Source organism: Podarcis raffonei, chromosome 10 (genome assembly GCF_027172205.1).
Source record: "Podarcis raffonei isolate rPodRaf1 chromosome 10, rPodRaf1.pri, whole genome shotgun sequence".
Lineage (NCBI taxonomy): Eukaryota > Metazoa > Chordata > Lepidosauria > Squamata > Lacertidae > Podarcis > Podarcis raffonei.
In genome coordinates, this window is record NC_070611.1 from 7,139,335 (window position 1) to 7,165,545 (window position 26,211).

Here is a 26,211-nt window from a genome sequence, read left to right on the forward strand (position 1 = left end):
ACAGCACCATTTTGATAATTATATGGTACACTCTACTCCATGACTAAGGTTTGTGGTAACTTTGTGGAAACTCAGCTGCTTGCTCCGGGGGCTTTCAGATTCTTAAACTGAGATTTATCTATGTCAAGGTTAAAGAAAAGCAGTCTGGTGAGCCGCCACCAGCTCACAGTGGTGGCCCCTCTACCTGCCACCACAGGGATTTCTCCAGGATCATCTTGGCCTGAGGAAAGCAGAAGTCAAAGCTTGCACTGTTGTGCTTCCCTTTTTATACTAACATTTTTTAAAAAACCCAACAACTGACACTGATTGCTATCATAGCTTTTTTTTAAATCAATGCTATAAAGGAGGAATGGGGAACCTGTGGCCCTCCAAATGTTGTCCCATCATCCATGGGCTTTGACCATCTTGGTTGGGGCTGATAGGAGTTAAGAGTCCAACATTATCTGGAGTGCCAAAGTTCCTCATCCCTGCTGTAAATCTTCAACTTATTAAGTACTGGAACTTAAAGAGTTTGACAGTAGTATGCTACAGAAATACTACTCATTTTATCCAGCAAATTAAATAGGCATTATATGTGTATCTAAGCAGGACAGATGCCTTCTCCTTACCATAAATATTATGAAGGGAACTGTAATGCTACTTGGTATGTAACACGATTTGCCCTTTCCTGTTGCTAGCACAGTGTAAACAAATGCAGTTCCTCATGAGTAAATACAGTGAACAACCAAGGTCCTTCCTTTCGATGCAGCAGTCACTTTAATATGGTGTAGCGGACAGAATGATGTACTTGAACCTGCAAGATCCAGGTTCAAATTTCTACGTGGCCATGAAGCTTGTGTCAGTCACTATCTTTCAGCCTATTCTGCAGCTCAGGGTTGTCGCAAGGACAAAATGGGAAAACTATATAGAAGTTCTTTTCAGCACCTTTGTGGAAGGTCGATATGAATGTGGAAAGACAGATAGCTCCTTTTATGATCAACTCTTGGTCAGACTAATCACACAGGGGCGCACTTATCTTCTCTACACCTGTTCTTAAATTTATTTGTTATTTCTGTAGGAGGGAACCTGTTTATGTAATATACCCTGTAATTTGGGACACCAATACAGTCACTAGGTGGATCCCAGCAGAGCAGAGCACAATTCTTTAGGGTCCGTTAGTTAAACATTAACAAACAGTGCATGTAATCTTATCAAGAATTTGTCCAGTATTTCTTCTATCCATCCCCAGAATGTAGCAAAGATTTAGTGCTTGTCATTTAACTCCTCTAGCCTAAACTTCAAGATGCTATCTCCTTGTAGAAAATGAGTTCAATGACATGTAACGGAAACCACAAAAGGAATGATTTAATAGCTATACAAAATATCCCCACTTTTCAATTTCCAATAATAACTTCTCTTCCCCTTTGCAATGATCCAGTCAAAAGTGACAAACATCAAGGTAAAAGTTGGACAGTTTCTAGAGTACATAATCACCAGGGAGGGGAATCCTGCATCACTTTTATCACATATGAATGTTCTTAGTGAAGGATTATCAAACTTTCTATCCACAGGTCATATCAAATTGTCTTCTGAGAACCCAGGTGGGTCCAGGGAGTAGTTAATGCCTCACTGTGAGAAGCAGTGGTACTAGCTTCATTAAAGGAGCTGGTGGTGGATCCCCTCCTTAAGAGGATCTTCCTGGACCCAGAAGATTGTGAAAACATCTCCGCTCGAGGGGGTGGTACCCGTGCAACTTGAAGTTTGTTTTAAAGAAGTTTATTATCCTGACCCATTTCAATTTTAGCATTGAAAAAGCTTTGTTTGCCCTAACCAATGATCCGCATTGGGAGAGAGGCAGGGGGAATGCAACTCTGTTGGTTCTCCTTGATCTCTCACTGGCTTTGGATACCATTGACCAAGGTATCCTGGATCAGCAATGCAGACTGTGAGTTTGAAGCACAGTGTTTCAGCAGTTCCACTCCTACCTACAAGTAGGTTTCAGGGAGTGGCCATGGGGAAGCGCGATTGCTTGGCTCACTGGTGAGTCCTACATCACCCATATGAAGCCACTGAAGGGTCATCTGTGCATCTGGGGAGTGGTATTTGTTGGGATGCTGCTGGAGAGACAGGGGCGTCAGGCAGGCCCCCAGCTAGCTCCAGCCACCGGCCAGCAGCTGGGCGAACTCCGGCCTCCCTTGGAAAAAAAAAGCAAAAGCAATATACAAACGGAAGTTCCCAGCAGACTATGCTGGAAGTAAACAGGCATGTGACACAAAACAGTCATGCCTGCTCCTTTTAAGGTGGAACGGAACTATATACTAACAGTATTCTCAATACGCAGATGAGACCCAGTTTTCCCTAGAACAGTTTTAAAACCACTCTGGAGCATGGTCCTATAATCTGCAGTATAGCAGGACAGAAGCAACCTTGTACTTCCTCCGGCACAGGTACAAGCCTATATCAAGATGTTAGAGGGAAGTGGGACAGCTCTGCTCCTCCTTTCTCATGATAAACTAGTGTTTTAACTACTGTGGAGCAAGTCTTTTCTTACAACAAAGAAGAGGCCAGGATCAGGCTTATTATCTGGAGACTCCAATCCTAAATATGTTCTACACCACATATTTCAAATGGTGCAATGGTAATTTCCTCTTCTAAGATATTTCTGTGTTGTATGAGGGAGGCTAGGGATCTCTGGCAGTGAAATCTGATTGTTGTTAGGAGCAAGTTGAATTATCAAGGTGCATAATAATCAGTCAATGCACAAATTCACGTCATGGAAGCTGTGCTCATAATCTACCCGTGAAGAGAAACTAGTGTATATTTTCCGGTCGATAGATATAATTTCTAACAAGTGTTGGGGAATGTGCATATTCTCAGTTGCATTTTGTACCTTTTCTGAGCAATACGTTAACATATTAGCAGTTCTGATGATTAAGCAGATTTAAATCCTGTTAAATAAAATAAGATATGCAATAAGATATACATAGTGTCCAAGAAACACTGCAGAATGTGAATACTTCAGCCTAGTTTGGTCATTTTGTGCTTCACCCATGCAATAAGGATAGTCTCCAAGTAACCTCAGATAGTGTGCAGAAAGTAGCTATATATGAAGGAATTTTGTATATTGATCATTCAACATCACTGTCCACCAGTAATGCTTGAAAATGTTCATAAATAACCAGTAACTGTGCAGATTAATCTGAAGGACTGACAGAATTCTACACACTGGTTCCACCTAGGAATCAGTCTGGCTCTAAGCACTCACAGAATGGAAAATAAAGCTGACCTCTGGGATTATAAAAAATATAGCTCACATACAGCTTTCTCAATGGGCCTTTAAAGCAATGCTTTAAAGGTTCCAGGAGAAGAAGGAGGCCATGTTGCCAGAGAAATCAATCTGACTAGGTGCAAGCAAAGATTGAGGAGGGAGCAGCAGATGTCGAAGGAAAGTAATGATCAGTGAAAAATGAGGGACAAAGTTATTTTTATGACTCACTCTCCAAGAAAACAGACCTAACTCACTTTTCTGTAAGCCCAAACAGGCTATTTTTACAGAAAAACAAGCAACTAACAATGACTAGGAAAATGAAAATAACCCAGAAGAGTCTTGTTGTAGAATCTTATTTTTGCTTCTTTCCGATAGCAATGACTTCCAATTTTTCTCTCTCATTGCCACATTACTACAGTGATGTTATCTGTATCTTGCTAAAAGATGCAGAGTTTTAGCAAGCAAGAATGCAAAAGTTGCAGACAATCTGATGGACATTTTCACTACTTTTGGAGATCCTAGTATTTTGCAGACTGTTAGTGGGTGTGCCTTCAGCAACAGAGTAGTACAGAAATTAATGGTAATGTGGCATGTCTTGAAAATCATTTATAGCAAGGCTTGCTCCTCAGGACTCTTTTGAGAGGGCAAACATATAAAATAGGTTGATCATTTGGCTACAAAAGCTAACAGACCTAAAAACAGGCATGCGAGCTGTTGCCACAGGAGCCCCATCAGTTGGAATTGCAATTGTAAATGGCGTGGTACTGGCAACAGGAAAAAAGCAGAAATCCATTCTGTATGATGAACGAAGTGTATGCAAGGTGGAACCCGAAATCAAACACATAGGCTTGGTATATGGGTGCTGATTACAGAGTACTTGTCCACACAGCATGTAAACTGGCCCAGCAGTTTCTACTTGGTTTATCATAAACCTATTCTAACAGCTTGGCCAGTGCAAGGGGTTGTTTCTGCAATGCAAGAATACACAAAATCTGTCCATTTGGTGTATCATTGATAATATGTGGGTGGAATGAGGGATGACCATATTTATTTCAGTCTGATACATCTGGTGCTTATTTTGCATGGAAAGCAACTGCAATGGGAAGACAGCTATGTGAACGGGAAGACATTCCCTGAAAAGAGGTACAGCAAAGACTTGGAGCTTGAAGATGCTATTCATATTGACACTGAAGGAAAGCTTTGAAGGACAAATGACAGAAGATAACATAGAGGTTGGCATCTGTAATAAGGCAGGATTGAGAAGATTCACTCCGACTGAGGTTAAGAATTACCTGGCTGCAACTGCCTAGTATGCATTAAGGAAGACTGCCTCGACACATACAAGGAACTTTTAAAAATATTTGGCTTCTGCAATCTCATTTCTACTTTATCTGCTAGATTTTTTTTAAAAGAAAGAAATATTATGGATTCAAATACTACTGTCCTAATATTGAAAATGTGGAACCGTTCTTTAAAATATAAAACACTGTACAATAATACACAGTATTATTATTATTTTAAAAAACAACAAATTAAAATGGCACCTTCACCTTTCTCATGCGTGCAAGAAAATATTACTTTAATCAAAACCAATTCTAACACAACATATATAGAGTATATGCCATGTCAGGAGGAAGTTTGAAGTAATACACCATATTTTCCTCCCTCCTGCAAGGAATAGTACTAGAGAGAAGTGAAGCAGAAGCAGGCAAGGTGGGAATGAAAGCTCTTGTCCCTGGGAGTGGATGAGGAAACTGCATGATAGAGAAATGGCAGGGAGATTCACTTCCTTCTCTTATTTGTGCTCCTCTCCCTGTCCCTCCTACCCAATTACAAAGCGAGAAGTGAAAAGGGGAGTAGCCCTTTTTGTCTTGCCCACCTTAAACTCAACCAAAGGGGGCTGGGTTTAGTTGGAAGGCTGTACATTTGATTCCTGAATTATGAGCCAGTCTGCCCTTAAGGAGAAATGAATCTCAGGATCCCATCACACATGTGTACATGGCAGTCACTTCCCTGTTGTGCTATTCCAGACAGCTGCAGCATATGTACCAACACTGCAACCACATGAACAGGGCTTCCTGTATAAGTCTTATCCCACCCAATTACTGGCTTACCTCCCTCCTGGTCGGATGGCATTTGGGTGGAAAGACCCACATAATCCTCTCTGCTTACGTAGTTGTGGTACACACAATCAGTCGCTTATAAGGAAGCATCTTAAGGAAGAAGCTGCAAGGCAACTTTGTGCACATGAGCTCTTCAGACTTTATTAGACTATGTTATCCTACATTTTTGCTTCTTGAGTGGGGTGGCTGACTTTTAAATAAAGCAACATTTTAATCAGTTTCAAACTGTTGAATAATCTAGCTGCAATGCAACTCAAGAAGGGCAATTACTTGACACAACTGCCATCTAGTGTATATGCTGAAACAGAAAACATTACTGGACTCAAAACATTTCCCTAACAGACACGTTGGGCTATTAGGGGGAAACCTCAAGCAAAATGTCCCAAAGTACTGAGTACTTAGCCAGAATTCTTCAGGCTAAATAGGTAAAGGTAAAGGGACCCCTGACCATTAGGTCCAGTCGTGACCGACTCTGGGGTTGCGGCGCTCATCTTGCTTTACTGGCCGAGGGAGCCGGCGTACAGCTTCCGGGTCATGTGGCCAGCATGACTAAGCCGCTTCTGGCGAACCAGAGCAGCACACGGAAACGCCGTTTACCTTCCCGCCAGAGCTGTACCTATTTATCTACTTGCACTTTGACGTGCTTTCGAACTGCTAGGTTGGCAGGAGCAGGGACCGAGCAACGGGAGCGCACCCCATTGCGGGGATTCAAACCACCGACCTTCTGATCGGCAAGTCCTAGGCTCTGTGGTTTAACCCACAGCGCCACCCGTGTCAGGCTAAATGGTAAACAACAAAATAGCAGAGCAGATTAGTGGCTGCACTCAATGTTACTGGAACAAAGAAACAATAAGTGGACCGTGGGATCCTGGAACTAGATGATGATCTTCTACCACCTAATACAGTTTTTTGCTTTTTCAGAGTTGCATGCCCTTCAACCACTTTTGTCTGCTTATCCTATTTGGTTTCAACTGATCTTTACCCAGTACTCTATCTAAAATTATTCTTCAGCTTTGCAAATATGAAGACCTTGATTTTCCCATTACTTCCACTCTCTGCTTCACAAGGAGACCTGGATGTTTCACTTATAATTTTAGATACAAATCTGAATAACTGCTGGCTTTCATATTTTCAAAATGCAGGGTCCCAGGGCAGAGCAGCCATTTGGCATGAGTGAAGCTCATAATGTCTGGTCTGAAAGACTTGGTTACCTGTGTTTGCACAGGCATGGGCTACATGAGGCTAGTTGCTGTTTTTTATTTAAGATAACAATGTAAAAGCCATGTTCCTACATGGAGAAACAGTAACTTTGTTGTATACAAAGCTCATTCACACACGCAGATAGTTATTACACAGACAACCACTCTGTCTATTAAACACAACACGGAAGGTTGCATTGTGTAAACTTCCATCCAACACTTCTATTTAATGTGAAAGAAAAACCTGTGCATTGATGGAGGGTCACTTCCTGAAATACTGCCCTTGTTCATTGGGTTATGCTGCCATCTAGCGAAAACTGACTCAATAAAAATATCAAAATGTTACATAGAAGATACTGCTACAGACTTAAGACAGGGCAGGGGAATGAAGGAGCGTGGCAAGCAAGATCTATACACTATAAAGAAAGTTGACAATGTTCTTTCTCAAATGTGTAGCTTAAACAAAGTTCTTTTTTAGCGGCATTACCAGGAGAGTAGGTTACACGGTTAGCAAGTTGGTGCATTCAAAATTACATAATCTATTCCTGTGGTCAGTGGTAGCCACTTGGACACCTGATGGCACCAACTAAGGCAGGCTCCAAAATTAGAAGGAAGGGAAAATGAGAACTGAATGTGGCAGTTAATGTTTATAACACATGGTGCATATGTTCCGTTTGTCACATTTCCAGTAGGTTGCAAGAGAAGGATATAAAAAGAGGAGAATGAGAGGTGGTTGTGTGCGTTGCATGACAAGAACTGACAAATTATATTCATTCAGGAAGAATATGGTTTCCCCATCTAGACCAACAATATAAGAGAGACCATACTGAGACCATTTTTGGAGTCAGAAAACAATGGCTGTGCTGCACATTAGATATGCTATACCTTTTCTCTTTTTTATGGAGCGAGTGCTCTGGTGCCTATCATTTTGGTTGCCAACTGTAATCATTTTGATTTAATATTCAAGACCACACTGCTTAATTTTTGACAGATATTCATTGGGGGGGGGGTTGCACTGTACAAATTACCAAGCATATTTCTCACTACTCTTATCCTGAGTGAAGCTACCTGCATTTACAGTGCTTTCCTTTTAGACATAATTCTTGTCTAATGTTGCAACAGCCAAAATATATGAGAAGTGTAAAGATGAGTGAATAACTCTCAAGTTAATCCCTCTCCCTCCTTGCCAGGTCAAAGACCCTGAAACACCTTTCTAAGTTTGAACCAGTTTAAAAGGTGGTTTACTGTTCTGTAGTGCCAAGTAACAATTCATGTATGTGTATATATCATCACTTGAGCACATGTTAAGATTATTAAATCATGCCTCTTATATTTACGCAATGAAAAGCTGCAACATGCAGCGCAGAGTTTCTACATATCAACATGAACACAACAAATACTTGGCTAAAATCTGCATTAAAAGCTCTTCAGAAGGGGATTGGTAACATTTGGAACTAAATGACAACCAAACAGTGAGAAACCATGAATCTGAACCTTTGGAAGTTTCAATTGCTAACACAGTCAATTTCTCATTAAATATTTAAAATAACTTCTGTGAGTGGTTAATTAGGGTAACACAAGAAACAACCAAAGCTTACAATTATATTGTAAAAAGAAACCAGTAAACTGTTGTCTAAAAAAATTATATTAGGAACTTAACTCACCTGAGAAAATATATTTGCAGTTGGAGCAACTCTGCTATCAACAATGCTATGCAATATTGCTAACAATCTGTCCAGAGGGAATGGCTTTGGCCCAAGAAGGTGACTGCTGGTCTGTTTTAAAAGAAAGTATATTTCATCAGCTGGATTTTCTTGGAACATAGCAGGCTGGATCTTATTTATTTTATTTTTCCAGTTATCAGACAGCAATACGTTTTTACATTAAACAAAAAGCCCCGCTTTTTATTTTTAATACACTGTTTTGCAGTATAGGAGTAAAAGCATTCAAGACTTCAGGACTCAATCTGTACTAAATTACAAGGATTATACACATATTAACCCAACTTTTTAAAGATAAAGAGACTGCAGAAAAACAGTTGGGACTGTTTAAAACCACAGTATTAGTAGCTCATCTAGGCCAAAAGGATGCCAGTATAGTTAGCAAACAATATCAAATAAGCTGTTAGAGAGAAGACTTATTTTAGAAAACAGACATCTTGTCCAAGTGAAGAAAACAAACCAAAAGGAGCACAAATTTTTGCAGCATTTTATGTTATGCCATGTGCCCATGGCAGCCACTTTGTGACTGGTGCCCACAGCACTTTCATGAAGTTTAAAGTATTCCCACTGGTCCAAAAAGGTTGGTAAGCTCTGCTCTAGCAAAATGGCCAAGCGCTTGGACTGCAACTGTGGATTTCCCCCCTCTCTTTTAAAAACTCACATGTGGTGAGGCTGGTGTCTGGAGGGCCATGGCTTCACCACCCCTGCTAGCCAGTAACACAATGAAGATTATAACAAGTAGTAGTGACAACCACGAACAACAGGCAATGCAATCTGTTGGGGATGCCTCTTACAGAAGCGTCATTAAAATAAATTGAGAGTGCTCTTGCACAGATTTTGCTTATTGCTCTTGGGCTTGTACAGGTGCTCCTGCTGGATTCTGCCTCAGTTAGTTATACTGATTAATAAATTTAAAATGGTGGGGAAAACCAGCTTTCTGTTTGAACCAGTTTCACAGAGATTGGATGCAACAAGGAAGTCTGGTTAGAATTCCAATCTCATGGCTGTGCCAAAGAGGGAAGCATGCAAACACGAGGCACTTGCAGGCTAAACACCCATGTTCAGTGTAACATCTGAAAAGGCTGATGATTCACACAGTGAATTTAGATAGCCAGGGGACTGTAATTCAAGGTCCAGTAATAAGAATTTCAATGCAACTTGTATGTTCCACACTTATAATTTAAGTACACAGCTATGATGTGGTCACCTGAATTCTGTTAAGGCTCTGTGCACATTCAAAGATCAGGTGAGCCTCTGGTATGTTTATAAAGGAAAAATGGGGAGAAAAAGTCAGCATTTGCTACAACCCAGTAATCTGTATGATGACTGCACATTTTTAACTTATTTAATTTACAGAGTATAAAACTGTAGATGTGGGAAACATTTTTTTCATTCCATAAACTGATCTTCCATTTCAACATCTCTTCTTGAAGTGTGCATTCCTTATTTTTTCTTGCTTCACAACTAGGATTAAAGGGAAGGCAGTCACGGTTCTAAATCTTTGGATGGCAATCTCTCTCAATAACAACTTCAGCCATTCTACTGCACTAGTTATCAAAAAGATATAGCAGCTCTGCAATCTTAAAAGGAGCGGAGGAAACATTCATAGGCAATGGTATAAAAATCCAGGAAGGGTTTCTAACGTTATTCATATAAATACATTCTGCAACCTGTACAAATTATGCAAAAGCAGCAAATCTGCATATAGATTCTTATTTGGCTTGTTTCTGCTATTGCTAGTAAGGGAGTGAAACTTTCTGCCAGCCTCTGGCCACTAGGAGATTTTTGCATGTGTGGAATTATATATGCATGTCTGGGAAGTTTCCTTGGAGGTGGGTGTTCAGCCAAAACAGTTCCTACCCTAAAAAGTCTAAAAGGACACAGATCAAACTAAAGAAGGGATGGTCTTTCCAGCAATGCAAACTATTGCAGAAAGAAAACACATCAACCTGTGGGCATGGCTGCCTTTATTCCTTTAGGCAGTTCTAGGTCACCTTTTAAGGCAAAGTCCTCTCAAGGCAATCATAGAATATACAGTAAAATAAAGTAGGACATTTCATCATATGTTAAGACAATTTAGTGACACTCTGTTTCAATTGTACACCAGAATGGAGATAATCTATCAAACAGAAAGCTGAATTTACCTTTTCATGTTTCTTCTGAAAGTTTTTCTTCCTAATTTTTCCATGATGCTGCAAGTGAAAAGAAAATTCCCGCTGTGAAATAGTTATTTACAATGGTACATAATTTATAAGGGGAGAACAGCCCAACATCACTGAACATATCACACAGCTACGTGACAGCATAAACAATAACTGTATTGTTGCAGGTATACTTCATGTAATAACTATTTCATTTATTCTTCACAAACCCTGTATGGACAATAGCAGTGCTAAAATATGGCCCACTGTGGCCTGCCTTTGGCACATCAAACTGTGACAGACAGTGCACACCACTGAAAAAGTACAGTATTTATAACGGGGGGGGGGGAATATTTACTGGAAGGTATAAGATAAAAAATAAATCAGAAAGTAATTGTGTGTACCTCTGAAAACAGTTATCCACAAATTTATCTGAAAATTCACTAAACCATTTCAACCATTTAAAACATGCAGCTCTCACGCTCTCTCCCTATTGGTAAAATAGCCGCAAAAAGACTGGGAGGGGAGAAATGTTTTCCTTTCCATCAACTGACAAGATGAAGCAGCTACTGCTTTACTTTAAAATGCTGCCAGCCTTTCCTTGCTTCCTTATCAAATCTAGGTAAAGAAGTAGTTATTTTAGATACAAAGCCAATTTTGCGCCTGTTCAAATCAGCAATTGATGGAAGGCACGGAGGGTTAATTATTTTGGACAGTTGCCAACCAAATGCTGGTATCAGCCCACCACTGACGTTTCTTCAGATTTTGCTATTTGGTTACATAAAGTAAATCAAACTGTTGCCTTGCTGAGTATTTTTATTAAAAATAAGCAATTTATAAAGATAAAAAGGGAAAAATTACATATAAACTATATTCATCCTAGTGTAGTATAAAACAATCATATTGATTAATAAAATGAATCACGTACAATTCATTTCTTTGAAATAATTAAAACCAACCAATTGTTTAGATTTAGGCTTTTCTCCCAGCATTAGAAAGAAGCTTCCATTTTTCCAATGCCCTCAGTGAGTGAAATCCAACATCACACAAAGACTTTCACTTGTGCAACAGGACTCCTCTTTCATCTACATCTACTTTCCCCTGCAACCCATGACCCTTCCCCAAACATTCTGCTCCAGGGGACTCTCTAGCCACCCAGAGAAGAATTTAGGGCACGTGGTGGGGGATGCTGCAGAGAAGGAGACAGGAAGAAGTCCCATTGTATGTCCATTCCATTAGCAGGTGGATGCAATTGATCATCAACCCCTGTATTAATTATTTTCTGTCTTTAAGCCTCTGACTGTATGCTAGTTTTATGCACCTCCTAACTGACCAAAGCATCTTTTCTCATTGCCATACAGGTAGGATTCCACTGTGGTGTGAAGTTCCAAGAGAAAGAGGCCTATGGCAGAAAAAACAAGTTTCCCACTCCTGTTTTAAAGCAAGGGAGAAGAGCCTTTAGAGCAGGGAGAAAATGTGGCCTTCCAGACTTCTCTAGCCAGCTCTTAGGACTCTCTGGAGGCCATGGCCCACCACAAGGCCTGATCTACGCCTTCCCCAAGTGCTTTTGCCTGGCTGCAAGGTGTCTTTGAACTATGAGAATGGTTCTTGCCTGACAGTCTGGAGGAGGGAGAAGGGCTTTTGTGAGACTCCAATGTAGCCTGTATTGGAAAGGCAAGAGTCATATCTGTTGTTCTGTCTATTTTTGCTTCTAGGCCTTCCCACTACCACTGTGTCATCCCTGGAAGGTTATCTACAAAGGAATGCAGCATTCATACTGCAGTCACACAAGATTGCTGAAAAGGCTATTAATGTGTACATACTGGCTAGGAGTCAAAAAGCTACTTAAAGGTATGTCCAGTCAGAATTTTGACTCTCTTCTTTGATCTCTACCCCAGATGAAACTATATCCCCCACTTTCAACAGTGTTTTGCCATATAGAATTGAGGGGAGAGATTCCTGCTATTGAAGCGCTACCAAGTCTGGCTCAAAGCCCCGCTGAACACGTAGAGCTAGTAGTGTAATTTTAGCCATGGTTTATAAAGCTCTTTAGAGACATAGATAAAGGTAAAGGGACCCCTGACCATTAGGTCCAGTCATGGGGTTGCGGCGCTCATCTCACTTTATTGGCTGAGGGAGCCGGCGTACAGTCATGACTAGCATGACTAAGCCGCTTCTGGCGAACCAGAGCAGCGCACGGAAAGGCCGTTTACCTTCCGGCTGGAGTGGTACCTATTTATCTACTTGCATACTTGCACATTGACGTGCTTTCGAACTGCTAGGTTGGCAGGAGCTGGGACCGAGCAACGGGAGCTCACCCCGTCGCGGGGACTCAAACCGCCGACCTTCTGATCGGCAAGTCCTAGGCTCTGTGGTTTAACCCACAGCGCCACCCATGTCCCTCTTTCGAGACATACAAATGTATTAAAGAATGTTAAAGAATGCTGGAACAGATTACAGCAAAAGGAACAAACCTATTTACCTTAACGAAGAACCTCTTATCTGTCCTGGCAGGGTTGTAAGAAGCAAGGTATGCAGCTATTAGTAGGAACTTGGAATAATATGGAAGTTCTACATGAGCATGGGCTGAAAGTCCTAGACAAAAGTTGTGAGACAAAAAAATGTATGAGTTTGAAAGACTTAAGTTAACCAATGTTGATCCCCACAAACCCCATTTGCTGGAAGAAAATATGTACCAGCATTCCATTTTAAACTGTCGGTGTATTTGCAAATGCATACTGAAGACAATGACTGAATTGCTCCAAATTACAGGGGTATTTTTTGTCAATAATTAACACTACACTATTACTTCTTCACATACCTTTTAGTTGCCCCGCTTCACCATCATCTTGGAGTAATTGTTCCCACTGGGAGCTAAAAGACAATGCAGCTATTTTTAAAAATGCATTTGCCATGCCTAAAAGCAAGAGACTTAGACATTTGATTTTTAGAGATGAGTGAGTGCATTTGTGTTACTTTTGAATAGGAATAATTATGCAATTAAACTGTTTAAAAGTATATAGACGATTAACAATGATGTCAGATTGTTCTGATTTACATCAGTTAGCCAGACAAAAACAGGCAAAGTAACTTTTATTCTTGGATTTAACATTGGCTAAATCTAACCTAAGGATTAGTGATGTATGGAAGTGAGAGCTTGGACCATAAAGAAGGCTGATCGCCAAAGAATTGATGCTTTTGAATTATGGTGCTGGAGGAGACTCTAGAGAGTCCCATGGACTGCAAGAAGATCAAACCTCTCCATTCTATAGGAAATCAGCCCTGAGTGCTCACTGGAAGGACAGATCCTGAAGCTGAGGCTCCAATACTTTGGCCACCTCATGAGAAGAGAAGACTCCCTGCAAAAGACCCTGATGTTGGGAAAGATGGAGGGCACAAGGAGAAGGGGACGACAGAGGACGAGATGGTGGGACAGTGTTCTCGAAGCTACCAGCATGAGTTTGACCAAACTGCGGGAGGCAGTGGAAGACAGGAGTGCCTGGCGTGCTCTGGTCCAGGGGGTCACGAAGAGTCAGACACGACTAAACAACAACAACCTAAGGATGGTGCAACCTGGCCTGCAAGCAACTACTACTACTACTGATGTCTCATTCTAGACCCAGTTTAGGAATATCAACAGGCAAGTCTCTAGTTCACTTCTCACCAAAACTGTAAGTTCATTAAGTGGTCCTAGGCAAGCCATAATCTTCTAGCCTCTCACCTGCATTATGGGGAAATTACTGACCTACCATGTGGGGTAGTTGTGTAAGCATTGTGTGTGAAATAATTCGAATACTCAAAAAGCACTATATTAAATGCCAACCATATTAAACTGCCTAAAGAAACAATACTAGCTTTAAAACTGTCATGCACAGGGGTAGAATGGGAAAAACCCAAACACAATGCTTCAGTTGCTAAGTAACTCCCCATTCAGGTTCTCTGGTTCCATTTCATTGTTGTAGCTGCTTCCAAACTGGGTAGGGAATTGTAGCAAGAAGAATGACCACCCCCCACACCACCACAAAAGAAAACATCAAATGATTTCACCTGGGATGGGGAGAGAGTGGGGAACAGGAAGCTAGTCCTCAAGTCTAGGAAACCCTTATTTGTGGCCTGCTGGCAAAAATAGTCACTAAACACAGCAACATTTATGTAAATGAAAAATGGATAAAAGATTAAGTGTAGGTAAAACAGAATAATATTCTACAATCAGTTAATTACAAAAGACTTATCCTATGGGACCGCCTCGCCTGGTATGCCCCATGGAGGACCTTAAGGTCCATAAATAACAACACTTTGGAGGTCTCAAGCCTCAAGGAGGTTAGATTGGTTCCAACTAGGGCCAGGGCTTTTTCAGCTGTGGCCCCGACGTGGTGGAACGCTCTGTCACAAGAGACCAGGGCCCTGCGGGATTTGACATCTTTCCGCAGGGCCTGCAAGACGGAGCTGTTCCACCTGGCCTTTGGTTTGGACTCACTCTGACCCCTTGTATGCAATTTGGTATATAAATTTTCCCTTGGCTTTTTTGCTGGCCCATGTAGGACCAGCATGGATAGCTGGCTCGGGTGAATATCTGATGTTTCCTCCCTTTATGGTCTTGATTTATGGGCTATTACTAAAATGAGGCTGCATTTTCAGCTGTATTTTCAGCTGTATTTTAATTGCTTGTTTGTTGTTGTTTTTCTTTTCTATTACATTTTATTGTAATTCATATTTGGTGTTAGCTGCCCTGAGCCCAGCCCTGGCCGGAGAGGGCGGGGTATAAATAAACAATATTGTTGTACAATATGATTCTAAAGTGCGTTAAAGTATTGACTGTTTAAAATAACATAAATAGCAATAGCAATCAGTGAAAATGTTAAATATTAACAGCATGAGGTTAGTATCCAGTTATGCTGGATGGTATGCGACTGCGACAAAATCCCCTTTCAGACTTCTCCCTGCCATGCTAATCTTCCAGGTACAAGAAGACTTTTTTCCGTATAAACATTTGCTCCATCTCAGATCACACACCTTCAGCTTAAACTAGTATAGCCCTGGTACAGATTATATAACCTTTCCCCGGCAAATACACACAAATATCCAACAAGCCCTGTTCTCTCTGGAAGAAAGAGAAAAGTGAAGAAAATTGATTTAACAAGTCAATCTCACAAATTTCAGTGGGAGAATTTTAAGCACCTCAAATCAAACTGCATGTATCGCTTAACCAAAGGGGTCATTACAATATAGTTTACAAAAGGAACCCCAGCATAAAAATAGAAAGCAACCAAAATACATAATTCCTGTATAAAAAATTATTAATTAAACTTATTAAATAACTAAATCACCCCAAGCATTTCTCCACCAGCACACCACACTCATTTGCAGACTTCCCATATCTCATCTAGCAGCACCTTGACCTAACAGTTTTATCCTAATGTTCCATTTAGAAACACATACTGCATTATTTTTCATTTACTGGTAGGCGTAACCTATTTAACAGATTTTTAAAAGCCAGGACATCTGCTTTAGCAGTAAAGAATACCACCTACAGCACCTACTTGACATTTTAGGTAAGTCTTGAGAGGCAGCTTTCTAAAAATAAAGAGGGGGACAATTACCTTGATATTTCCCGCAGATAAACAGTCTGCATAGCTTTCTTCAAGTGGGATTCAATATTTTTCCAAAGTTTGCGTGTGTCACGTTCACTTGCTGTATCACAAACACACAGAAGTAGTATTGATTCAAGATGAACTTTGAGAAGTGTTCAGGTGATACACTGGCTCTTGGATTTAATATAGGTTTACAGATTAAAAGTCACATTTCTTTTGAGATTCTGGTACTGATTATGTTCATAACATCAAACTATAGTATAACTGTTTGTTATGCTGCAAATGTTGCATAATGGAAAAATGTTTTGATAACGGACCGATGGTTTAGCATGATATGCATAAGGTAGAACAAACCTCAGCTTATGCACTCTCCCCTCCTATGCAGATGTGTACAATCTGAGAATAACTGGAACTGCAATCATGGAAATTGTAGAGTTGGAAGGGACCACAAGGGTCATCCAGTCCAACCCTTTGTAATACAGTAATCTTTTTGCCCATTGTGGGGCTCAAACCCACAACTCTGAGATTAAGAGTTCCATGCCCTACTGACTGATAATTCTATGTCTTATCTGCATCCTTTTAGCTGAAAAGACTCTTCAGTCCTGCCCTTGTTAATCTGGTGCAGACAAAGCACCATCCAATTACCTAACCATTGTTCAAGAGACTGAAATTGCACCATCCCCACCTTCCCCCTTTCCTTCCTTGGAGATCAGCCCTATGGGTATAACCAATCTTGCTGTTCAGTTTAGCACAGAGGCCAAAAAGCACACTGGATCTCCTAACTATGATTAGACGACTGAGCCTGCCCATGACCCCTAAAGTAGTAACGGCAAGAACACAGTTTGCACACCCCATTTCCAACAATGATTACCAATCGTGGTTTGGGGAATACACATAAGACTTAACTCCACAGCAAGCCCCAAAACTGACAGAGAACGATGTCCAGGTGAGAGAGAAGGCAGGAAGAAGAGTAAATCAGCCCAAGGAGCACTTCTGATTTGCCTAATCATGGTCAGAAACATATAAAGATTCAGAAAGCTTTTTATTGCCTCCTCTCTAGAATCATCTACTATTTATTCATATGAACGAAAAACACTCACCCTTTTGCTGGACCACAGGCTCACAGTACTTAGAAAAATTGAGTGCAGCCTGCAAGACAAGCAGTGGTATAACTGGTATTTTCCCACATTTTAAATCCTTGCATCCCTGGCATTTGAAAGAACCCTGGGACACGTTTTAAAAATATCCCACCCCTATCTGAAAAGGAGCTGCAACACCCCTCTCCAACCCTGAAGAGCAGCAGCTTACAATGAAATTACATGCAGGAGAAATAAAACAAGAAAAGGGTAGATGGATTAGTGGCTGCACAGAGCCATAAAAACAAAATAAATCTTTGACATGGATAAGTAGGACAGTATAATGCCATATCTGGTAACCTGAAGGTCCTGAATGAGTGTCCATATTTTAAGACAGGAATGGGGAACCTCTTTCAGTACTGGAGCCACATAACCTAGTGGGCAACTTTCCAAGGGTGACATGCTGGGAGTGGGTGCAACAATGGATATAAATATCTTTGTACAGTAGGTTACAGTCCAGTCACATAAAAGTCAGAAATTTCTATTTGTGTACCTATTCATCTAGGCGACCAAGAGGCATTAGTACATTTCAAGGATGTTCAGACACAGCAACCATGTCTTTCAGAACCCGCTCAGCTGCTAGTGAGAGAGCTGTATTATTCCAGCCCCTACATGTAGGCAACAGTTACTTTTATGTATGCAGATCAATAATGTGGCTTTGTGAAGGCTGCAAGCTCGCTGAGCTTCTCTTTCTTGTCTGCCGAGCCGACAACCCTAGCAACCTACACCTGGTTACATACTAAGAAATAGCAAAGAATCCACATGCTATGTTATATAGGACATTCTAAGAATTCCAAAGCCAGCATCAAAAGCACTATGACACCACATTCATTATGAAAGCACCTAAGAGACCCCTTACTAGATGTCGGAGCTCCTTCAGGTCCCGGCAGACAGGATAGAAAACGCCAAGCAGAATATTTATATATGCAGCATAAAAATCAAAAGAATACTCTGGAGGATGGTCATGGGACAGAATCTTTTGCAGGTGTCCTGTTTAAAGAAAGAGCATTGAAAAACAAAAAGCTGATGAGCACATCATAGAATTGTTCTCAGGCTAAAAATTATGCAGAGAACAAACAATGTATGCACACTTTAGATATACAGTTATACTTCAGCAGGAAACCCCCCTTCTGCCAGAGGGCCTGTAATTCCCTCTTGGCAATTCAGCACTGAACACCTTTTAAACCAGCTCTGGAAAATCCAGTAGTAAGGAGTCTCCAATGTGAAAGAACAGGGACTGGCAAAATCACCATGTATGGTTTCAGGGGGAAGCGTACATGTTTCCAATCATCTCTCTTCAAGATAAAGGCACACACTTTCAGACTCAGTCAGCTGTGAGTACAACAATCAAACCTAAACAAACTTTAAGTACCCTAAATCAGGCATTTTTAATCAGACCAAAATCCAAGGTTCCCCTTCTGATCAATTTCTCTTTCAGGCCCAGACTTCAGGGTAAGAACAAGTTCTCCATTTCAAATTTGACCCGAGTTGTTAATTCAGTTTAGGTATTAAACTACAGAAAAACATGCACTTTTATGGATTCCAGCTTTAGTCAATACATATTTATAATTTCTAGCTGTCCTACTGTGATATTTAGGGCTGCTTTCACAAGTCACGGTGCTGCTATGTGTGCCCTAATCATTATGCTATATACCAACCTTAGTTGTTCATTAATTACATAGTATTTTGTTCATAGCTATATTTTTCTGTATTGCTATTTGTAACACTAATGCATTTAAATGTAATCCTGACTGTGTCAATCTTCATCAGTACCTGAATTTAAGAATCTGTGACAAGGCAAAAAACAGAGCTACTATTTACTCTTATGCTTAGGACCTAGTTTAGAACACCAGGAGAGGTGATTTCTTTCTTTTCTTCTAAGCTCCACCCCACCCAACCATGAGCATAAAAAGCTCTTTAATATATATAAAAAGCATTTTGCTGGTGACCAGTTCTGGTAGCTACAACAGTGCTGAAAACTTGGTCATGTGATATGCACTTAAAGATAAAGAATTCCAAGATTTGGAAGTTTAACTAGCAACGTAATTTTTCTCTCACAATGAGTTAGAACCACGCTCCCCAAAAGCTCCGGATTTCACCATCCTTTTCATAAAACAAGGTTAATTCTCTCAAACCAGGAGTTCTTAATTCCTTGGACTGCAAGGGGTGTGATGTATACACACATACAGAAAATAAAGGTACTAATTATTCATTCTTCAAAAAGTAGATGTTAAACATCATCCCAGCGCCCATCAAATCTAGTATCCTGTTTGCATCCAAGAGTAACTAGCCAGTTCCCTTTGGAAACTTGGAAGCATGTTGAGGAGAGAAGGTAGCTTTCCCTAGTCGGTTTGCCTCCAGCATCTGATACTCAGGTATACAGCTTCCATTCACAGAGATTTCGTTTAGCTATTATGTTTAATAGCCACGAACAACCCAAAACAAGTGTCTTGTGTTACCTATGCTGTAGTCTGGAAAAAACAACGGCAATGGTTCAAGGCATCCTGTAGCTGGACGAAGCAGCTCCCACACAATTTCACTAAGAAGGACCACAGTCACATTTCTCTCCGTCTGGAGGACAGGGGTTGGGGAGGGGAGAGAGGGAAAAGGTGACCTTGTAGCTGCATTTTTAGTCACAGAAAAACTTGTGAAGTTTCTTTCTAATTGAAACAAACTCATCTGATTCAGCATTTTATTGCAAATTATTTGCATAATCATAAGACCGTAAGCAGCCTAATCAAGCAGCTAATACATCTGCATTAAAAAAAAAACCCAGTTCTTCTATTGCTGTGCACTATGGCATTTAAGCTAAATAGGGCTGCACATCTTAATTGTCAGGAAGGAGGCTTGTGTTTGCTTGAAAAAGCTTGACTCTTAAATTATTAAAATCTTAGTAAGATAAACGGACAGTCCATCTGTTGGTCAGTCGCTTTCACAACATGCCTATGAGCTCAGTTGAGACATAGAATTTTCAGTCTTCAAATCACTGCTCCCTCCTTTCTTGAGCAAGTTCCCTGCAGGAGCATGTTCCTAGGACTGTAGCTTGAAAATGAGGGACACAGCATCTGAGTTGAGACTTCCTTATCATAGAATCACAGAGTTGGAAGTGACCCTGAGGACCATCTAGTCCAGTGTTGGCCAAACTTGGCCCTCCAGCTGCTTTGGGACTACACTTCCCATCATCCCTGACTACTGGTCCTGTTAGCTAGGGATGATGGGAGTTGTAGTCCAAAAACAGCTGGAGGGCAAAGTTTGGCCACCACTGATCTAGTTCAACCCTCTACTTCTGAGCAGACATATATAGGATTCCAGCCTCAGTTTCTTTGAATTTATTACCCTACAGTTTCTAACAATACAGATTCGAAGGCATCAGTTTACACTAAGGGCAACTCCACTGAGAACCAGAAGATCAGGAATCTAGGCTTCTATAATTAAATCAAATCCATATCGCTTCAGGAACTATAAATGCAGATTTATAAGTGTTTTCACCTACGGAATCAGAGGCGCCAATTGCCCTTTAGGCCTGAAATATTTGGAGGGAGAGAAAATGTGTCTCTTCCCTCTCAAGATACTCAAGGAGCTTTAAAGGTAAAGGTAAAGGGACCCCTGACCATTAGGTCCAGTCGTGACCGACTCTGAGGTTGCGACGCTCATCTTGCTTTACTGGCCAAGGGAGCCGGCGTACAGCTTCCGGGTCATGTGGCCAGTATGACTAAGCCGCTTCTGGCGAACCAGAGCAGCGCACGGAAACGCCGTTTACCTTCCCGCTGGAGTGGTACCTTTTTATCTACTTGCACTTTGATGTGCTTTCAAACTGCTAGGTTGGCAGGAGCAGGGACCGAGCAATGGGAGCTCACCCTGTTGCGGGGATTCGAACCGCAACCTTCTGATTGGCCAGCCCTAGGCTCTGTGGTTCAACCCACAGCATCACCCACGTCCCAAGGAGCTTTACAGACATATAATAAAGTGAGGGAGGCAAAGGCTTTTTAATACCTTTTAACTTACCTACCAAGATTTTAAGGCACTTGTCCTAATCTAGCGGCTGAGTATCACATGAAAACAAAGGCATTTCCCATTATTAAGAGAACAGTTTATGTTTTCAAATCTCACCTTCCATAGCACACAATATGACCTTGCTACATATATCAGTTTCTGAATCAAGATCAATTAGCTTTCCAAGCCTCTTTTGCATATCACTATTGTTCATCATCACACAAAAAATGATAGCTGTGTAGCCTTCCTTCCCAAGAGCATCACCAGGAATTTTCCAACAAGTTGATCTCTAATTATTCTCCTGGTAGGAGAGTTAAGGAGTCTTGTTTGTTTGGCTCCTACCTACTGGCAAGATATAAGAATCATGCACTATGCTTCTCTAATCCACTTGAATTGCAGCAAAAGCCAGCATCAATCCAAAGCAAAACACATTTCTTCCCTGCAGTCGAAGTCTCACATTTGTTACAGTCACATTTGTTACAGTTCATCAGATTATTGCAAAAGAAACACATGAAAGTGCCAAAGCAAGCAACACGCGCATTCTCCATTCCAGTGTGCTACCAAGATTAATGCACATCTACAAAAAATGATCAGTACCGTTTATCAGGTTCCTACTTGTACAGGAAACTGGCAGGAAGAGCAACCCTAAACTAGCATTTCAAATGCTCTAGGAGCATATCGTTAACCTCCCTGTCCCAGAAAACAAAAGCAAGGTAAGCTGTACCAAGCAATATGAAACATCTACTTTACACAACATAATTCTAAGGTGGAAAGGGGACAATGATGATTCCCTTGTCTCCAACACTGGACCGCTGTACACATCACAATGGTTATTGGTTTACCGTGAATGCACAGAAGGCTCCAGTGTTGCTCCTCCCATAGCACAAGTGGATTCACTGTATTTCACAGCAGAAATTGGCTCATTGAACCAACGTAGTACATACTGGAAATTTGTTTTATAAGTACCGCTAAAATGAAGTAGCTCAATAAGGATCACTTGGTCAATTTACTTACCAGTTCTTGTAGTCTAAGGAAACCTGGCAAGAGGTTTGTTTCTAGTTCCCTCAGCTGCTCTGCTTTATCCAAAACCTTTAAAACCAAAGAGAAATTTTATTACACAATAAAAGTAACTCATAAGCAATTTAAAATGTTTGATTTACTTAAGTCCACTGATTTCCAGTGAGGCTACTCTGAGTAGGATTAATGTTGGTTATCACTTTATATATAAACATGGGATCCTAATCCAAAGAGGAAAATACAATGGTGGATGAATAGACAGCAGGAGAGTGGGATTGAATGTGGTGGGGTGGAATTAAGAGTGACAGAGAAGGTCATCTGAAAAGGATAGTTAGGGAGTAGGACTTAGTTAGAGGAGCTGAAAGCTAAACAGACAAAGAATAATCAGGGAAAGTTAAGCTGTTAAAGAGAATTGTTATGCTAAAACTATGTGTTCTTCTCAAATTACCAATAGTACTAGATATTATTTTCCACAAATGAATATATTTACAGAGTTCTTCAATTAAGGAGGGTGACCTGAGGAAGACTACATTAGGAGATTTCACTCCACACAGTGCCTTTTAATCAGAGAGCCAAGTTTATAAAAGGCTCTCTCTACATAAATAGGTAGTGGCAGCAAATTATTTGCAGGGCTATTAAGGGATGTTTGTACTCGATGGGCCATCTAAACAAATTATGCATTCATTTATCTCTCTGTAACAAAATGTATATACCAAATGATTACAATACAAACTCTAGGTGGAGTTTGTAAAGATATTGACAAACACTTTATACAGAACTTTACATACGCCATCTAAGTAATCCTTTTAACAACACTGTCAAGGAATAGCATGCAAAACGTCCCAGGTTCAATCCCTGGCAGCTCCAGGTAGGACTGGAAATGTCCTCTGGCTGAAACCTTGGAGAGCAGCTTTGTCTCTAGACAATAGAGAGCAGCTTCCTATATTCCTGCTCCTTCTATGACGGCCATACTGAGATTGGGGGCGGTGTGTGTGTGTGTGTGTGTGTGTGTGTGTGTTATGGCTTGGCTAAGGCCACCTGGTGGATTCAACAGGGAAAAGGTCACATTAACTGTTATGCTACACCAGCTCTTATGTGTTAAAGATAACTAGACTGATGAATTGCAATTCCAAACACAGGAGAGAAGGAACACGAAGGACACATTGTTCTCAACGCAGGTATAAACACAAAGTTTTATTGGCACCATCCTTCACTGGGGAAAATGAATCATTTTGAGCCTCATGATTAATCATGATTGTTCAGTACCTGTTCTTGGATTAAGAGAAGCATTTAGAAGCCACTGAAGAGACCATCCATTTATCTTAATTTTCACTGAATTAATTGAGGCTGAAATATCTCACATTATTTACGAATGAAACGAAATAGCATAGATTAGTTTTGCCAGCTTGTGCTACCAGAACGCAAGTTCTTCCATCAATCTCCATTTAAACCACCCCATAATAAATCCAAAGACACAGGTTAATTCACATAAATTGATTTCTCCCCCACTCTTGTCTATTTTCATGCACAGAATGAAATGCTCTAATTTAACACTTAATTGTTCTGATTTACCAACATCTTACCCAATAAAATTGATCATTCTGCAATATTTAATGTCCTGCCCTAGTATTTTATTATCTATTTTAAAGTAATTTCAAATATTACGATAAGTAACATTATTAATTCCCAAAAATTGGTTCTAAAACCAGTTAAGTCAAGGGTTGCCCCACTGTAACATGCTCATCTGACAGCAGTAATCTTTCAGAATCTCACACCACATTTTTAGCACTTAACTATGCTCATTTTATGAGTATAAATTGTATGCTCATTTTATGGTGCTGTAGGAGACTCTTGAGAGTCCCATGGACTGCAAGAAGATCAAACCTATCCATTCTTAAGGAAATCAGCCCTGAGTGCTCACTGGAAGGACAGATCCTGAAGCTGAGGCTCCAATACTTTGGCCACCTCATGAGAAGAGAAGACTCCCTGCAAAAGACCCTGATGTTGGGAAAGATGGAGGGCACAAGGAGAAGGGGACGACAGAGGACGAGATGGTGGGACAGTGTTCTCGAAGCTACCAGCATGAGTTTGACCAAACTGCGGGAGGCAGTGGAAGACAGGAGTGCCTGGCGTGCTCTGGTCCAGGGGGTCACGAAGAGTCGGACATGGCTAAACGACTAAACAACAACAACAAATGCTCATTTTTCCTGAAGAAAATGGAGGAGGTCCTTTGATGTACTTTGTTTAAATGCATAAAGATACTGTACATTTAAGTAAGCATTTCCTTGCCTTCCCACTTAGCACTAATTTTTATCGCTAGAAGGGTGGGAGTCTTCAATGTAGGAAGATCTCTTCCACCAATAGCAACTGTCTGAATACCGGACAAGATGACATGGGTCCTTCTCTGCTGGGCAATGATTGGGTGTGAAGAACCCATACAATTGGCCGCGCCCACCTGGTGCTTATTTTCAGCAGCAGTATGGGATTATTGCACCAGGAAGAAGTAAAGGGGAACTCTCCCTTGAAAATAAGGAATTACTGTACTTTCTACCTTGTCACTACTACCAGCATTATTTTTGATAACATACACCCTGTCCAAGAGACACAGTCAGAAAGCACAATGTCAAATTCACTACCTCTGAATTCAAAGAAATTAAGTGAGCCAAAGATGTTGGGCACACTTACTAACTTTTTTGGCTGTTTATTTAAACAGCAGACTTCCCTGGCATATCACAAACAGCCGTAGAAACATGCCTCAGTTTCAACAGTGATTTACCATGTGGAATATGGTGCTTCTGGCTTGAGAAACCATTGCTGAAAAACTCCCTTGAAGGTGCATGGTTCTTTGGAAAATGGCCAGAAGTAACTACAGGCTAATTCATATTTATAGGTGCCACCTCGTAAGTGTCCCACACGAGTGGTGTGGAGCGGCCATCAGGCAGTCCTGATTGTGAAATTTACCACCTAACGTACAGAGTGTGAACATGGCCGCGGCAATCTATGCATTCCTGCAATTGGGCAACTCATTGGAGCCATGTGTGCAGCTTCCAGAAGGTGGCACCAGCTTTACATGCGAGCTCTTCTCAGCCAGTCACAATAGGATTGCTCTTAACGTGAGCCAGTCTTCAACTTAATGCACACAGCCTTTTTCATCTTAGCCTTCAGCCAAAGGCCAGGGCAAACACCTGTCTCAAAAATTTTTGGGAAAAGCACTTGGGTTTGGGACTTTGGTGAGCCTGTAATGGCAAGAAGCAGGGCAGCCACAAGGAATATGTGCCTTAGCCAACCATCTCCCTTACAACCAGTTTAGAGCTACGAAACCTGGATTTAAATATCAAAGCAGGACTGCAGGATCATGTACATATCCTCTTCCCTGATGATAAGCACATTCTCACAGTATATGAGCAAAGGCAGGTCCACTTTAACCTCCTTTGAAGACATTCACATAAACCAAGGAAGAGGATCAGAAGGCACGCACAACAGGAGTGGTAGAGTGTATACAATCCCACAGCCCACTCCCAAAACCAGAGATCAACCATAGGCCTGAACAGAGCCTTAGGAACAAAGGAAACTGCCTTATACCATGTCAGACCAATTTTCTCCCTAGCCTAATACTGTCTGCTCTGGCCAGAAGTGACTCTCTAGGATCTCAGGCAGAGATCTTTTGTATCAGTTGTGGTCCTTTTAACTGGAGCTACCCAGGATTGAATCTAAGAACTTCTCTATGCAAAATATGTATTCTGTCGCTAAGCTACGAATATTATTTTCACTGGAGATCAGTGTGACAGAAATCAGTGGGGCTCATACCCACGTAAGCATACATAAGTTTGCAGCCATAAAGGCACAAAACATGACAGTAAAGCCATGATATAATTCCTAAAGTCAGGAGTTAATCCACCATTATAATAGCCAATGTTTAATAGGTATCTGAATGTGTTTCAAAACGTATTCACAGATTTTTATTAGACTCCAGGATGGACAGTGTACTAGTAGCTTGCTGAATAGAACACCAAAGGAGGGAATGTGAGGTAGGGTGGCGGTGA

General features: G+C 40.9%; 1 protein-coding gene and 1 pseudogene across 4 annotated transcripts in view; one reads left to right on the plus strand and one right to left on the minus strand.

The window, feature by feature from the left end:
- The window catches only part of ORC5 (origin recognition complex subunit 5), a 63,895-nt gene that overhangs the window by 29,601 nt on the left and 8,083 nt on the right, over positions 1 to 26,211 (minus strand). For all 4 annotated transcript variants that reach the window (XR_008332378.1, XM_053405033.1, XM_053405034.1 and 1 more), the window contains 9 exons: positions 22,166 to 22,240; positions 19,618 to 19,729; positions 18,018 to 18,148; positions 17,123 to 17,171; positions 16,032 to 16,122; positions 13,253 to 13,305; positions 12,914 to 13,026; positions 10,435 to 10,482; positions 8,234 to 8,344 (listed from right to left, as the gene is read on the minus strand). Coding sequence is in view for 3 of the 4 variants with exons in the window: in XM_053405033.1 (XP_053261008.1) it covers positions 8,234 to 8,344; positions 10,435 to 10,482; positions 12,914 to 13,026; positions 13,253 to 13,305; positions 16,032 to 16,122; positions 17,123 to 17,171; positions 18,018 to 18,148; positions 19,618 to 19,729; positions 22,166 to 22,240 (783 nt within the window). In the remaining variant the exon portion in view is untranslated. The remainder of the gene's footprint in view (positions 1 to 8,233; positions 8,345 to 10,434; positions 10,483 to 12,913; positions 13,027 to 13,252; positions 13,306 to 16,031; positions 16,123 to 17,122; positions 17,172 to 18,017; positions 18,149 to 19,617; positions 19,730 to 22,165; positions 22,241 to 26,211) is intronic.
- Positions 3,952 to 4,575, plus strand: LOC128421802 (proteasome subunit alpha type-2-like; annotated as a pseudogene).